The sequence below is a fragment of the Prionailurus bengalensis genome, chromosome E4, assembly GCF_016509475.1.
Source record: "Prionailurus bengalensis isolate Pbe53 chromosome E4, Fcat_Pben_1.1_paternal_pri, whole genome shotgun sequence".
Classification (NCBI taxonomy): Eukaryota; Metazoa; Chordata; class Mammalia; order Carnivora; family Felidae; genus Prionailurus; species Prionailurus bengalensis.
This window is the reverse complement of record NC_057360.1, coordinates 59,110,144-59,123,505: the sequence shown is the minus strand read 5'-3', so window position 1 is coordinate 59,123,505 and position 13,362 is coordinate 59,110,144. Positions and strand designations below refer to the sequence as shown.

Sequence of the window (13,362 nt, the reverse complement as noted above, 5' to 3'; positions counted from 1 at the left end):
TATTTATTGTGCTATTACTTGTAATAGTAAAATATTAGGAACAACCTAAATACCATACGTAGATTGGTGGAGTAAAATCTGATACATAGAGCACTATAGATAATAAGTAGGAAAATCTCCATGAACTAATGAGTGATTTTTGAGAATATATTGTGAAATAAACAAAGTACACCAAAGTGATACACCTTAACGGATTGAGGAAAAAAATCTCCATCTTCTCAGTCGGTGCAGAAAATGTTTAAATTAAATTCTAAATCTATTCTTGAGTTTAAAAAATTCTGGCAGACTGAGAACAAAACACTTCTGTAGGGACACTTAGAGCCAAAATCATACTTAGTGGTAAAAATTGAAGCTTTCCTTTTCAGATCGAGAACAAGGCCGGGAGTAAGAGTGCCGGCTATTACGTCTTTTTATTAACGTTGTTCTGGAAGTTCTAGCCAGTGTACTAGGAGAAGAAAAAGAAATAAAAGATAAACATTAGGGGCAGAAAATCCCTTTTCTTTATTTGTAGATGTGATGAATATATACACAGTACATGTAAAAGAATCAATAGATGAGTAATTAGGATTAATAAGAAAGTTTAGCATGCATAGTTCCTTGGTTAGAAAAAAAACAGTCCGTACTTAAGAATTGATTCTATCTATAAACAAGCAACAATTGCTTAGAAAATGAAATAACTTTTGTTAGAGTATCATAGAATGTTAAATACCTAGTAATAAATCCAACAAAAGAAGTATAAGACCTTTTGGCACAAGAATAGACACTCAGATCGATGGAACAGAATAGAGGACCCAGAAATGGACCCACAAACGTATGGCCAACTAATCTTTGACAAAGCAGGAAAGAATATCCAATAAAACAAAGACGGTCTCTTCAAGTGGTGCTGGGAAAACTGGACAGCGGCATGCAGAAGAATGAACCTGGACCGCTGTCTTACACCAGTCACAAAAAGAAACTCAAAATGGATGAAAGACCTCAACGTAAGACAGGAAGCCATCAAAAGCCTCAAGGAGAAAGCAGGCAAAAACCTCTTTGATCTTGGCCGCAGCAACTTCTTACTCAGCACGTCTCCGGAGGCAAGGGAGACAAAAGCAAAAATGAGCTATTGGGACCTCATCAAAATAAAAGCTTTTGCACAGCCAAGGAAACAATCAGAAAGACTAAAAGGCAACCGACAGAATGGGAGAAGATATTCGCAAATGACATATCAGATAAAGGGTTAGTATCTAAAATCTATAAAGCACTATCAAACTCAACACCCAAAAAGCAAATAATCCAGTGAAGAAATGGGCAAAAGACATGAATAGACACTTCTCCAAAAAAGACATCCAGCTGGCTAGCCGACACGTGAAAAAATGCTCAACATCACTCATCATCACAATGAGATACCACCTCACACCTGTCAGAATGGCTCACATTAACAACTCAGGCAACAACAGATGTTGGTGAGGATGCGGAAAAAGGGGAACTCTTTTGCACTGCTGGTGGGAATGCAAACTGGTGCAGCCACTCTGGAAAACAGTATGGAGGTTCCTCAAAAAGCTAAAAATAGAATTACCCTACAACCCAGCAGTTGCACCACTAGGTATTTATCCAAGGGATACAGGTGTGCTGTTTCGAAGGGACACGTGCACCCCCATGTTTATAGCAGCACTATCAACAATAGCCAAAGTATGGACAGAGCCCAATGTCCATTGACAGATGAATGGATAAAGGAGATGTGGTGTATATATACAATGGAGTATTAGTCGGCAATCAAAAAGAATGAAATCTTGCCATTTGCAACTACGTGGATGGAACTGGAGGGTGAAATTACTCTAAGTGAAATTAGAGAAAGACAAAAATCATATGACTTCACTCATATGAGGACTTTAAGAGACAAAACATGAACATAAGGGAAGGGAAAGAAAAATAATATAAAAACAGGGAGGGGGACAAAACATAAGAGACTCATAAATATGGAGAACAAACAGAGGGTTAGGAGAGGGTGTGTGGGAGGGGGGTGGGCTAAATGGGTAAGGGGCACTGAGGAATCTACTCCTGAAATCATTGTTGCACTATATGCTAACTAATTTGGACGTAAATTTAAAAAATTAAAATTAAAAGTATAAGATGTTTGTGAAGAAAATAATAAAACTATCAAGAGATGTTGTCTTTTTAATAAATTGAAAGGTATATTTCAGTTCATGGATTAGAAGAAGCAGTTTGTAAAGATGTGACTGTTTCTAAAATCGATCTGAACTTCGCTGAAATTCCAAAGGTTTTTTCTTTTTTTTTTTTTAATTAAAGAACTTGAGATCTGTTTTTATAACTTACATGGGAATGCAAAGGGCCAAATATAGTTGCCCCTTGAAAAGTAATGTCGAGGGGAGAATTTGCTTTACCAAATGTCAAGGCTTCTTACAAAGTTACAGTCATTACGAAACTACATAGCCTTGCAAGTTTAAGAGATGGTCCTGTGAGGTAGAATGGAAATCCAGAACAGCCCATGCTTGATTTGTGACCAAGGTGCCCTGTGGATCAATGGGGGAAATGATGGGCTTTTAAATAAGTGGTGCTGGGACAGTTGGGTGTCCATGTTGGACAGAATGGGCTTGGGCTCCTTCCACACCAAAGACAAATATGTATTCAAAGTGGATTGTAGAATTAAATGCAGATGGAAAAACAATAAGGCTCTTACAAGATAAAATACCTTCGTGATCTTGGAATGGGAAAGGATTCTTGAATAGGACACAGAAAGCAGTGCGTATAAAGGAATTTAGAGTTAAGAAATTGATTATAGGGGCTTCTGGGTGGCTCAGTCAGTTAGGTGTCCGACTTTGGCTCAGGTCATGATCACACAGTTTGTGAGTTCGAGCCCCACATCAGGCCCTGTGCTGACAGCCTGGAGCCTGCTTCGGATTCTGTGTCTCCTTCTCTCTCTTCCCCTCCCCGACTTGTGCTCTCTCTCTCTCTCTCTCAAAAAAAAAAAAAAAAAAAAAAAAGTGTAAAAAAATTTTAAAAAGAAATTGATTGTATTAACATTGAGCATTTATTGTAATTAGAAGACACCATTAACAGAGAAAGGCATTTTAAACACATAAAACTAATCTTTGGTGTTAGAAGTCAAGAATGGTTGTCATCTCTTAGGGTTTGGTTGTGCTGGGGACACAAGGAGGGCTCCTAGCGTGCTGGTAAGATCTTTCCTGGATCTGGTGGCACTTATGCAGGTGTGTTCACTTTGTGAAAATTCATTAAGCTGTACTTACAATTTGTACACAATTTATATACTTTTTAATATATAATCCTTCAATATAAAGTTTCTTTTTAAAGTAAGTCACTGAGAAGCTATTTACAAAACACGCATCCAACAAAAGCTTGTATGAAAACATGAGAGAACTTTTGCAAATAAGACAAAGGTGAACATTCCAATAAAAGATGTGCAAAATAATCGAACAGATACTTCAGTAAAGAGGAAATCCAAATGCTCATCCTAAATTTTTTTTTTAGGTTTATTTATCTTGAGAGAGAGAGAGAAAGTGAGTAAGCAGGGGAGGGACAGAGAGAGAGAGAGAATGCCAAGCAGGCTCTGGGCTTTCGGCACAGAGCCCGAGGCAGGACTCGATTCCACCCACCGTGCGATCATGACCTGAGCCAAAATCAAGAGTCGGACGCTTAACCGACTGAGACACCCAGGCACCCCCAGTGCTCGTTCTGAAACGAAAAGGGCCTCCACCTCTGTCAGCCATTGGAGAAGTGCCTATTAAAACTGGATCAACGTTTCTCCACACCTTAAAGGGACCAAAGAGAAGGGTGTCATGGAGGGTGGGGCTGTGGGTGCAGTGCTGAAGTGGGCCTCTGCACAAGCACTTTGGACACAGGTCGTCTTTATGTGGTAAAAAGGGGGGCGATGCCCTGCGTGACTTGGCTGTCCCTCTCTTTTGCAAATGTGTGCTCACGTACGTTAGAATATGTGCGCAGGGATGTTACAGCCGCATTGGTCCAAACAATTTCCAAAACCTTGGAGCCCCTCTTAATGCCTGCCAACAGAAGAATGAGTACAGAAACTGTGCTACGTTGATAAACCCCACGTACCGTATACACCCGTACCGTGCGGTCATACAGGCAAACAAGTTACAGCTACCGGCGGAAGCAGGCAGAACATTATTACACTGTGCTTTTCGGTAATTATTTTGAAAGCCAGGATAGTGAAGGATGAGAAGAACTTTGGGTGGTGGTAGAAGGGAGCCCCTGGGGTAGTGTGTATCTTTTGACCTAAGTGACGGTTCCCCGGATGCCTGCTTTCCGGTTTCCACGAAGCCACGTCTTTGTTTCATTTGCCCTTCTGATGTTTGTCAGTTTTCGCCAATTAACATATTTGAAGGAGACAGTGGATGCAATAAGAGACCTCTTATCTTTAATATGAGAAAATGTTTGACTACTGAAAATGTGTTAAAATATGGCAAGATGGCCAAGGTCTGTTTCATGTGAAAAGGTAAGGTAATTTCACCTTTGAAGCAGTGTGGAATGCTGCTCTCAGTGTTCCGTTTTGGCCTCCTCACTTCCGACTTTTCATTGGCTAGAAGTTTTCACAAGTGTCACCAGTGAAGACTCTGGGACGTTTGTAGTAATTTTCATGGCGTAAAATCCACCCATTCGAAGGGTACAGTTCCGTGGCTTTTGATCTATAGTGTTGTACATCTTGTCGTGGTTTCATAGATCCGACTTGAGGGCGTTTTTATCACCTCCCCCCTCCCCCCAAATCCACTCAAGCCTGTTTGCAGTTAATTAAATGTACTCTTTTGAAGGCAGTAAGTGGATCGATTCACACATTTCAAATACTTCATCATTAAAAGTAGGATTACACGTGGTTGGATAGAAATTGGGAGAATGTCAATGAAAGTCCTCGATAAATGTTAGGTTCTGTAGTTTGAGATGCTGTATATGTATTAGATTCAAATCGACTTTTCCACCTCTGTTCTTTGTAACAATAAGAAATAAGTTAACAAACTGTACAGTTGATGTCTTCCTTCAGATCACGGTCGGGAACGTGTGTGTGGGTCCAGGGCATTTTCAGTTTTAGAAAGCCTAGTGGATGCGTGCATCCAGGAGATTGCCAGCTGCACTCCCTCTCGTGCCTGCCGTCTCAGCAGGATTAACTTCCAAGAGAACAGGTCATACAGAATAGGGTGCAGAAAGGGGTGGGAGGTCAGACTAGAAAATTATTTAATTAAATACACAAATACTACGTTGTAAGTTATTTCCTCCGTTAATAACTAAAAGATCTATTGACTGACTCTGGTGTTAAGTTTCTCAAACTTTGGGTTAATGTAAGAGTTTGAAAAGTTCTTTCCGTGTTTTTTCTCCTACTTCATATAGAGATACGAAATCTATGTTATGTTTGTAAGTACAGGTGACGTGTGTGTGTAGGAGTGTATTAAGTGTGTGGTAATTTGTAATTGGACTTCCTGAAGTTAGTGAGTTGAATCTTTAACAAACTGGACTTACTTACACTTTGGTGTTGAATATGAATTAAGGAAGCGTAGATGTGTCTTCAATGACATTAAATACTTGTCCAAAAGAATAACGTTGAGTGTTTGGGAGTTTCAGAAACCCCAGTTAAGGGCTGGCTGGTTACCGAGTCAGGTGAGAGCAAGGTTCTGTCTTCTCTGGGTTGTTAAAATACTGACTCTGAACTTGCTGGTGGGGCTCACTTTCTTTGCTGTTCTGTTGTCAGGTACTTTATTGCCAAGGCTGCCGTCAGAACCGGGAATGACGTTACTCACTATCAGAATTGAGAAAATCGGTCTGAAGGATGCGGGGCAGTGCATCGACCCCTATATTACAGTTAGTGTAAAGGGTAAATAACTCTGTGTACATTTTCGCCTCTTGTGAATTTTATAATGTTGATTCTCGTTTGGGACATGAGGGGCTATGGGGGTGGGTTCTCGCCTCTGCGACAACTCATTCGAGTTCATTCTACATCGAGATAAAATCCCTGGGAAGCTGTCCTCTTTCCTTCACTGAATATTTCTGAGAGGTTTACTAAAAATACTTTGTTATTTATAACCTTCATGCACAGTTGCTTTTGAGGGTGTTTTTGTAAATCTCTTTTTTTTTTTCTTTTTGGGAGAGACAGAGACAGCGTGAGCAGGGGAGGGGAGAGGGAGGGAGAGAGAGAATCCCAAGCAGGCTCCACACTGTCCTCTCAGAGCCCATCGTGGGGCTCGAACTCACGAAATGTGAGATCATGACCTGAGCCGAAACCAAGAGCCGGAGCTCAACTGACTGAGCCACCCAGCACCCCGTATGTGTCTATATTCTTAAAATTCCATCTAGACATATACACTGACTAGACAAACACCCTGTCTTTAATAGCAGATCCTTCTGCTCACCTTCTCAGTGTGTGTGGTTTTCTTTGTGAAGCCCCATGTTCTCCTGTCAACCCGCCCCCCCCCCCCGCCCCCCCCTCCCCTCCGGGTTCTCTGCTTCCTGCTGTAATGCTTGAGGCACAGAGGAGCCCTGCCAGGGGTGGGTGAGAATCAGGCCTCCGGGGCATCGTCCCTGGAGACAGGAAGTGGGACGCGTCTATAAACATCCATATCTGAACGTCATCCTGAGGGGCATTAAAGAGTGATGTGTTTCTTATTAAGGGTGATTGTCTTGAGGATTTGCTTTTTCTCCTGTCCAGTGGGACATAACAGTGATTCCTTGAAAACCGCTTTTTTAGTCTTTGGTTTAAGATGGAGAGCACACCGATCGAAAGCATTTGCTGGTGTCACACCTTTCATCAGCACTTTATTGTGAAGCTGCCAGTGGTCTTCTAGAAATGATTATTGGGTGACTGCAGATGAAGTTGTCATACTTTTATTCAGATGTAAGTGCACAAATAATCTCAGTCCGTCTGCACTTTGAGGCAAACCAAGGAAGCAGGGACTGACATTACACGGAAGGAACTTTTACCAGTCGTAGAAGTAAATTCCCGTGGGCTCAGTAGTATCTCATAAAAGAAACGTGAGTTCAGACACAGAGAAGACTCTTGACGTGGGGACCCCATGCTCCCACTGACTGCTGCTCAATACTTGAACCTCTGCTGTTAGCAGCTATCAAATCCCTGGTCTACTGGAAAGTATTCATACCCACCATTATTTGATAGGCCATTTGTAAACCTCATACCTCATGTGGGACTGCACACTGTAGAACAGAAAAGCGTAATGATGATGAGGTAGATATGACGTTCCTCTTGCATACACGTTGAACCGAAACGTGTTTTTGGGTAAACGTGTTTAGGAGCTGCAATAATCGAATGTACGAAATTGTCTTAAGTTCCCTAAGATAGGAGTCTGTGGAATCACACAGAAACGCCAGACATTAAGTGAGTCCATGTTGAATCTGATTAAGCTGGCAGATTCCTGGCTGCAGGAAATTAAAGCCACACACCACACATAGTGTGCCATCTGGTTGTTGTAAATCAGGTTACTTTATAGCAGATACAATCAGAATGTAGGTAATGCATATAAAAAATTACCCGTTTAGGGAACGGTTTCATTGGCAGCTTCCATGTCCATTGTTTGGGCTCTGACTTGAGTACAACAGGGGAATTCTGGTCATGTTCGATGAGAGGCCTTTCCACGCCATGCACTTGATCAGGGTTGGAAAATAGGGGTAGGGGCCCCACCGTGGAATAGGATTCACGTTCCAGATTTGTATTGCAGACAACGGGGTAGTGGCCGAAGGACGACAAGAGTTCTTTTCACCTCGTAATAAGGATCGAATTTTGTCGCTTCAGACTTGCACTTGCACCCGGTCACGGCAGGGCTTCCTCGCCCTTGGCCCCGAGTCCGCCCCCCCGCGCCCCCGCCCTCCCCCCAACACCTCCGGACACCAGAAGCTCTGTAGGAACCCGTTCACGCCAAAGGGAGTGTCTGTTATCCAAGAATCTCCTCTCTGCTTTTGCCAAGCCTCTGGAAGAAACGTAACACTCTGTGGTTCATTTGCAGTTTTTGAGTCTCTGTATTTGAAACTCTTCTTTCCTCTCTAGATCTGAATGGCATAGATTTAACTCCTGTGCAAGATACTCCTGTGGCTTCAAGAAAAGAAGATACGTATGTTCATTTTAATGTGGACATTGAGCTCCAGAAGCATGTTGAAAAATTAACCAAAGGTTGGTTCGTGATGGTAAATCATTGCATTGGCTTCTCGTGGCCAGAGTTCTCCTCCCGTTGGTGTTTCTGTGCCCGGTGGCCTAGCGCGGTCGGCAGAAGTAAATGTCATACGGTGTTCATTGACTTGAACGCAATATCGATTTTTCAGATGTGGGAATTAGGCATTGTATTAGCTAGTTGTGTCATAGATAACCGTTAGATAATAAAATGGTCTTGGGGGCGCCTGGGTGGCTTAGTCGGTTGAGCGACCGACTTCGGCTCAGGTCATGATCTTGCGGTCTGTGGGTTCGAGCCCCGCGTCGGGCTCTGTGCTGACAGCTTGGAACCTGGAGCCTCCTTTGGATCTGTGTCTCCCTCTCTCTCTGCCCCTCCCCCGCTCATGCTCTTTCTCTCTCTGTCTCTCAAAAATAAATAAATGTAAAAAAAAAAACAAAAAACAAAAAAAACGGTCTTTGATAATAAACCTCATCATCGTGAACAATGAACCAAATGAAATTTTCTGCATCCTAAGGGGCAGAGGGGGCAGCGGCTCCCTCAGGCTCCTCAGCAGTGGAGGCTGACAGTTGACAGAACAAGTTGTTTTTCCAGCTGCAGCTTTTGGGAAGGAGGACCCTGCACCTTGTGCTCGGTCAGGAGGAGGATGGGAAGGAGCAAAAGCAAAGTTTGGAAAAGGTGAAGTTCCGCTTCCAAGTCAGATGGCTCCTGGGACCGAATGCTTCTCCAAGCGGCCTGCCCCGGGGGGGACCGTCGTGTTCTGTGAAAAGGCCTCGGTCCCTTTCTCACCCCAGATTCCCTGGCGGTTGTTGACGTTTTCACGCTTTGCAAGAAGCTCGTACAAGATACAGAAGAGCCTCTTGAATGATCGCTCCATCCTCTAAAATAGTTGACATTTTACTTCTCGGATCCGGTGCTGCTGTGGCCTCTGCTCCACCCCGAACGACAGTCTTCCCCGGGGTCCGTCAGTGCAGTGGCTCCAGGTGTGAGTGGCAGGCCCTCCTGAGTCCCGGGCCCCCCCGGGCTGGGCCCCACGCTCTGGTTCTGGGGGTCTTCTACACGATTCCGAGGTGCGCCAAAGTTTACGAGTCGCTGTTCGAAGAATACAGAGGTGGATGTCCTTAAGCACAGGACCTCTTGAAAGGTCCAAGACGTTTCAGCGTGCAGTTCTACCTTCTGCATGAAAATACGAAAACATTTGCATTTAAGTCCCTTGCTTTGGGAAGTGTTTCTGATATGGAGAGATGGGGACCATTTCGTGGGCTCGCTTCCCCAGGTTTTTTGGTGCTGTGTTCCTGAGGACTTGACTCCCAAGATGCTGAAAGTACAACTGTATTCAGAATTTGATTCCATTCATTTTCTTTAGCTTTGAATTTATGGTGGACAGTATTACTGTAGTCGCAACTGAAATGAAAACTTTTTTCATGTTTCCAAGCATTTCCGTTAATCTCCGTACACTAGTCCCCTTTCACATTCTCTTCTTTCTTCTAAATACCACGAAGAACAAAGCTGCGCCCACCAGGGATGGCGGAAATATATTACCTACTCACGATGCAGATGAATAAGTTCCTTGAGAGGATGGCATCGTATTTGGACCTTGGTCCTGTTTTCAAATGTGACTTTATTTTCACATTTATTTTACCCCAGACACAGGCGTGCGGACAAGTAGGTGGGTCCAGAGCTGCAGAGACTAAGAAATGTGATCTGCCATCTTAAAAATCTGTTTAAGGTTTTTAATCCCAAACTTGCCTCAGTTACTACCATCGGAGGGGAAAGAGAAGGGACCCTTTTGTAGACCCGGAAGGTCACGCTCCTGGGGATGGCGGGTGCCGGGGCGGTCGAGGGTTGAGTGTGCCCACCTCTGCCTCAGCCACGTCCCACTGTCTGCTGTGACGGGCGGACCCGGGTGCCAGGACTGCATACACATTTCTGTTAAACCTCTTGTCACCCGTGGGTTCTGTCACCGGTTTAGGTACCGGACGCGTGTCGTCCTTAAAAGCCAAGCGAGATCTGGCACCACTGCGGTGCAGGCACAATGAAGTAGCCGGCTGAGAGGGAGACCCCAGCTTCCTCCCAACTAGTTTCCACGCCTTCTTTAGAAAGTAACTGTTCGTGCCCACGTTGACGAGGCAGCTTATTCTGTTTTGAGCTGCTTTCTGTGGGGAGAGCTGATCCGTTGGGCTTATCTTTGGGGAGGTCAGAACGTGTGAATTTTTCCTCCCCGCCTGCTCATTGGGGAAGGGGTGACGCAGGAATAGGCTTGCTCTCCAGACTTTGCCTTCCGATACGCCATCGGTACCCAAACATAGGGGATTCTGGGAAAAACAGGACAGTGCTTCGAACACTCTAAAAGGTCCTAGGAAATAGATGGCAGTTAAAAACTGAACCAGCACACGATCTATGTTGTTTGAACTCTGAGACACTCAAAAAAGTTGAATTTTTGAGCTTTTCTCTCAGCAGGAGAAGTGACGTAAGCTCGAATTTTTTCATGGACGCTTACAGGCCTCTGCTACTCAGTGAGTTTCTGTGGATCATGTCAATACTTCACAAGCATCCTGTGTGTTCGTTCTGTGCTATTGAAGAGGTTCTGTCCTTCAGTGGCTTACGATTCTACCCGTGTGGGAACGTGCGTGAGATTTGAGGCCGCCCAGCTCAGGAAGTTCTGCTGTGCTTTGTAGGACTGGGAGGATGTGGACAGAGGTCACTGCGTTCAGACGGAGAAGAGCTTTGGGTGACGAGGAGAGTCGTAGCATCAGGGCGATTGTTTGACAAAGGTTACTTTGTAAATTATGCCGCCTGCTGCTTCTCCATGTGCTTCCGGTGATCTGATCAGAGAAGATGAATGTGTGGGCACGTGAAAGTCTGCATCTGTGGCTAATGTGGTCTGTTTTAATCCCTTAGGTGCAGCTATCTTCTTTGAATTCAAACACTACAAGCCTAAAAAAAGGTTCACCAGCACCAAGTGCTTTGCTTTCATGGAGATGGATGAAATTAAAGCGGGGCCGATTGTAATAGAACTGTAAGTGACGCACACACAGGATTCGTGCTAGTTTAATGGTGACTAGTAGTTCTTCTCGGTATGTGACCAAAGACTAGGTCAGCTGTCAAAGTGTTTTAAACCATGATCTTTCTACTGTGGTTACAGATACAAGAAACCCACTGACTTTAAAAGAAAGAAATTGCAGTTATTGACCAAGAAACCACTTTATCTTCATCTACATCAGACTTTGCACAAGGAATGATCCTGACATGGGTGACCTGGAACGTCTGTGAATCCTACCACTCAGTAGAGACCATCCCAGCTCGTGTAGCACAGCCCCCTCCGCCAGGCAGGAAGCAGGCCGCGCCCACGCCGGGAGGCCAGAGCGAGTCCGCAGAATTCACAGTCCGCACGCCGCTGACACGGACGACCCCTTTGGATACAGGCTTGTTGTAGTTTTGAAACCTGTTTTTACTTTTCTAGTGTTTGTGCAATTCGTAGTCTCTCTTCTAACTTACCGCTGTTCCTGCCCTGCTTCCTGGAACAACACTGCTGTCGTAGGATGTGCTCACCTTCGAAACTAATACAGCAATAAGATTGTGCTAGAATGTACACGTCGGTTCACTTCTGCTCCAGTCTGCTTTTTTGGTTTTTTGAGTTAACGCCAGACTTTGGGCTGATGTGGGTGGGATGGTGTGAAACTTTCCCGAGAGGAATTGGACCAGATTTTGCTGCCCAGGGAGGTCAGTCTGGAATTGTATAGGCGGCTCCTCAGACGTGGCCTGAATTCACCCCGATCTCTAGTTCTCCTGTTTAGAAATCGTGTGCCTTGGCCGGATCGGTGTCCCCTGTGGGAGCGTTCCAGATGACCGGATTGCTTTCGAGAGCGCGGATTTGTGGTCAGCCGATGAGCGGGTCCGCTACGTCACACACACCGCTGTTCTGAGGGCGATTCCAGCGTTAACGGTGGAACCGTCTCAGAACAACTGCAGGTGTTTGGACAGCTCCGTAACGTCTTCTGAGTCGTGTTAAACCCGAGTCCGATACTGACGAGACACTGCAGGAATAACTGCTGTTTTTCTGACAACTGATTGTGAAACCTTAAAGCCTGCACCCCTCTTCTTCAAGTGGGGAGCGTGCAAAACCTGGAGCTCCTCTGTGGTTTCTTTACGTAGGTAGATAGGATCGCCATTTATTTCCTAGATATACTGACTTTCATCCCTAGGGAAATACGCAGGCCATGAGCTTATTATAATTTGACTATTTACATTACTTTTGACTTAATGGGGCGTAAATAAAACTTCCAGAGTACACCCGAGGTAGATATTTGATACACAGAACAGTAAGGCTTGGGGTGGGCTTTCTGTGGGTCAGACGTAGAACCCACGTATTTAATACTATTTTAAACGCCCAGTGCTAGCATGAGGGGAATGCAGCGCCAGTCCTTGGCCTGTTTTTCAACTAGCCGAAGAACCCTGGGCGTCCCTTCAGCATTTGCTTTTTAGAATAAGTAGCCACAATGAAGTGTTCTAGCCCTTGCACTTCTCGAGAGCTGGTCTTTGCCTTCCGTTGTCTGTCAGTTCTGTTCCAAGAGGGGGGTTATAAACTGTGAGCCTGGAGGAATTCCCAGCCAAATTAATCCTCTCTCTCGTTTTGATTAGACTAATCCCAAGATGATTCAGTCCACGATAGCTCGAGGGGAAGAATTTGCCTTAATAAATTACCCTGCTGTTCACTCAACCCTCAGAGCGGGAGCTGTCGGCCCCCAGACCGTCAGCTCCTCAAGGGGCAAGAACCACATTTTCTCCAAGTCGTGTAAATGTCCTGAGGTGCTTGACGGCACGCTGTAGCCTGGAGAGCACGCAGTCCCTTCTGTCCGATGTTGCTGACGAGCCCGAGAAAATAATCCCGTGAAGTACCTACTATTAAAATGTAGCAAAACTGATACATTGGTCTTTCTCTTTTCTCATAGACCGTAAGACATGTATGTCAGTGATAACTTATATGAAGGAGCATCTCCTGTCATTCACATAAATGGTCTGTAGGAACTACAGTTGCCTTTCACGCCAGTATTAAAGAAGTTTAATGGATGCCGTGATTAGCCGAACTTTAATTCAGACCTGAACGGAATGACAGAACAAGTGATCACCTTGAAGCAGTAGACACAGAACACGGTGCTTCCCACCAACTACTTTTCACTTTCCAATGAAAAAACTCAGCTATTGAACGGTCACTGTGGTCGAA

General features: G+C 44.6%; 1 protein-coding gene across 2 annotated transcripts in view; it reads left to right on the top strand.

Annotated features, from left to right (window-relative positions):
* The window catches only part of AIDA (axin interactor, dorsalization associated), a 38,598-nt gene extending 25,535 nt beyond the window's left edge, over positions 1-13,063 (top strand). The window contains exons 7-10 of one of the 2 annotated variants that reach the window (XM_043567819.1): positions 5,717-5,839; positions 8,021-8,143; positions 11,040-11,157; positions 11,284-13,063. In XM_043567819.1, coding sequence (XP_043423754.1) covers positions 5,717-5,839; positions 8,021-8,143; positions 11,040-11,157; positions 11,284-11,380 — 461 coding nt within the window. In that variant the 3' untranslated portion in view covers positions 11,381-13,063. The remainder of the gene's footprint in view (positions 1-5,716; positions 5,840-8,020; positions 8,144-11,039; positions 11,158-11,283) is intronic. The other variant, XM_043567820.1, reaches the window with a different exon arrangement.
* The last annotated feature ends 299 nt before the right edge of the window (positions 13,064-13,362 follow it).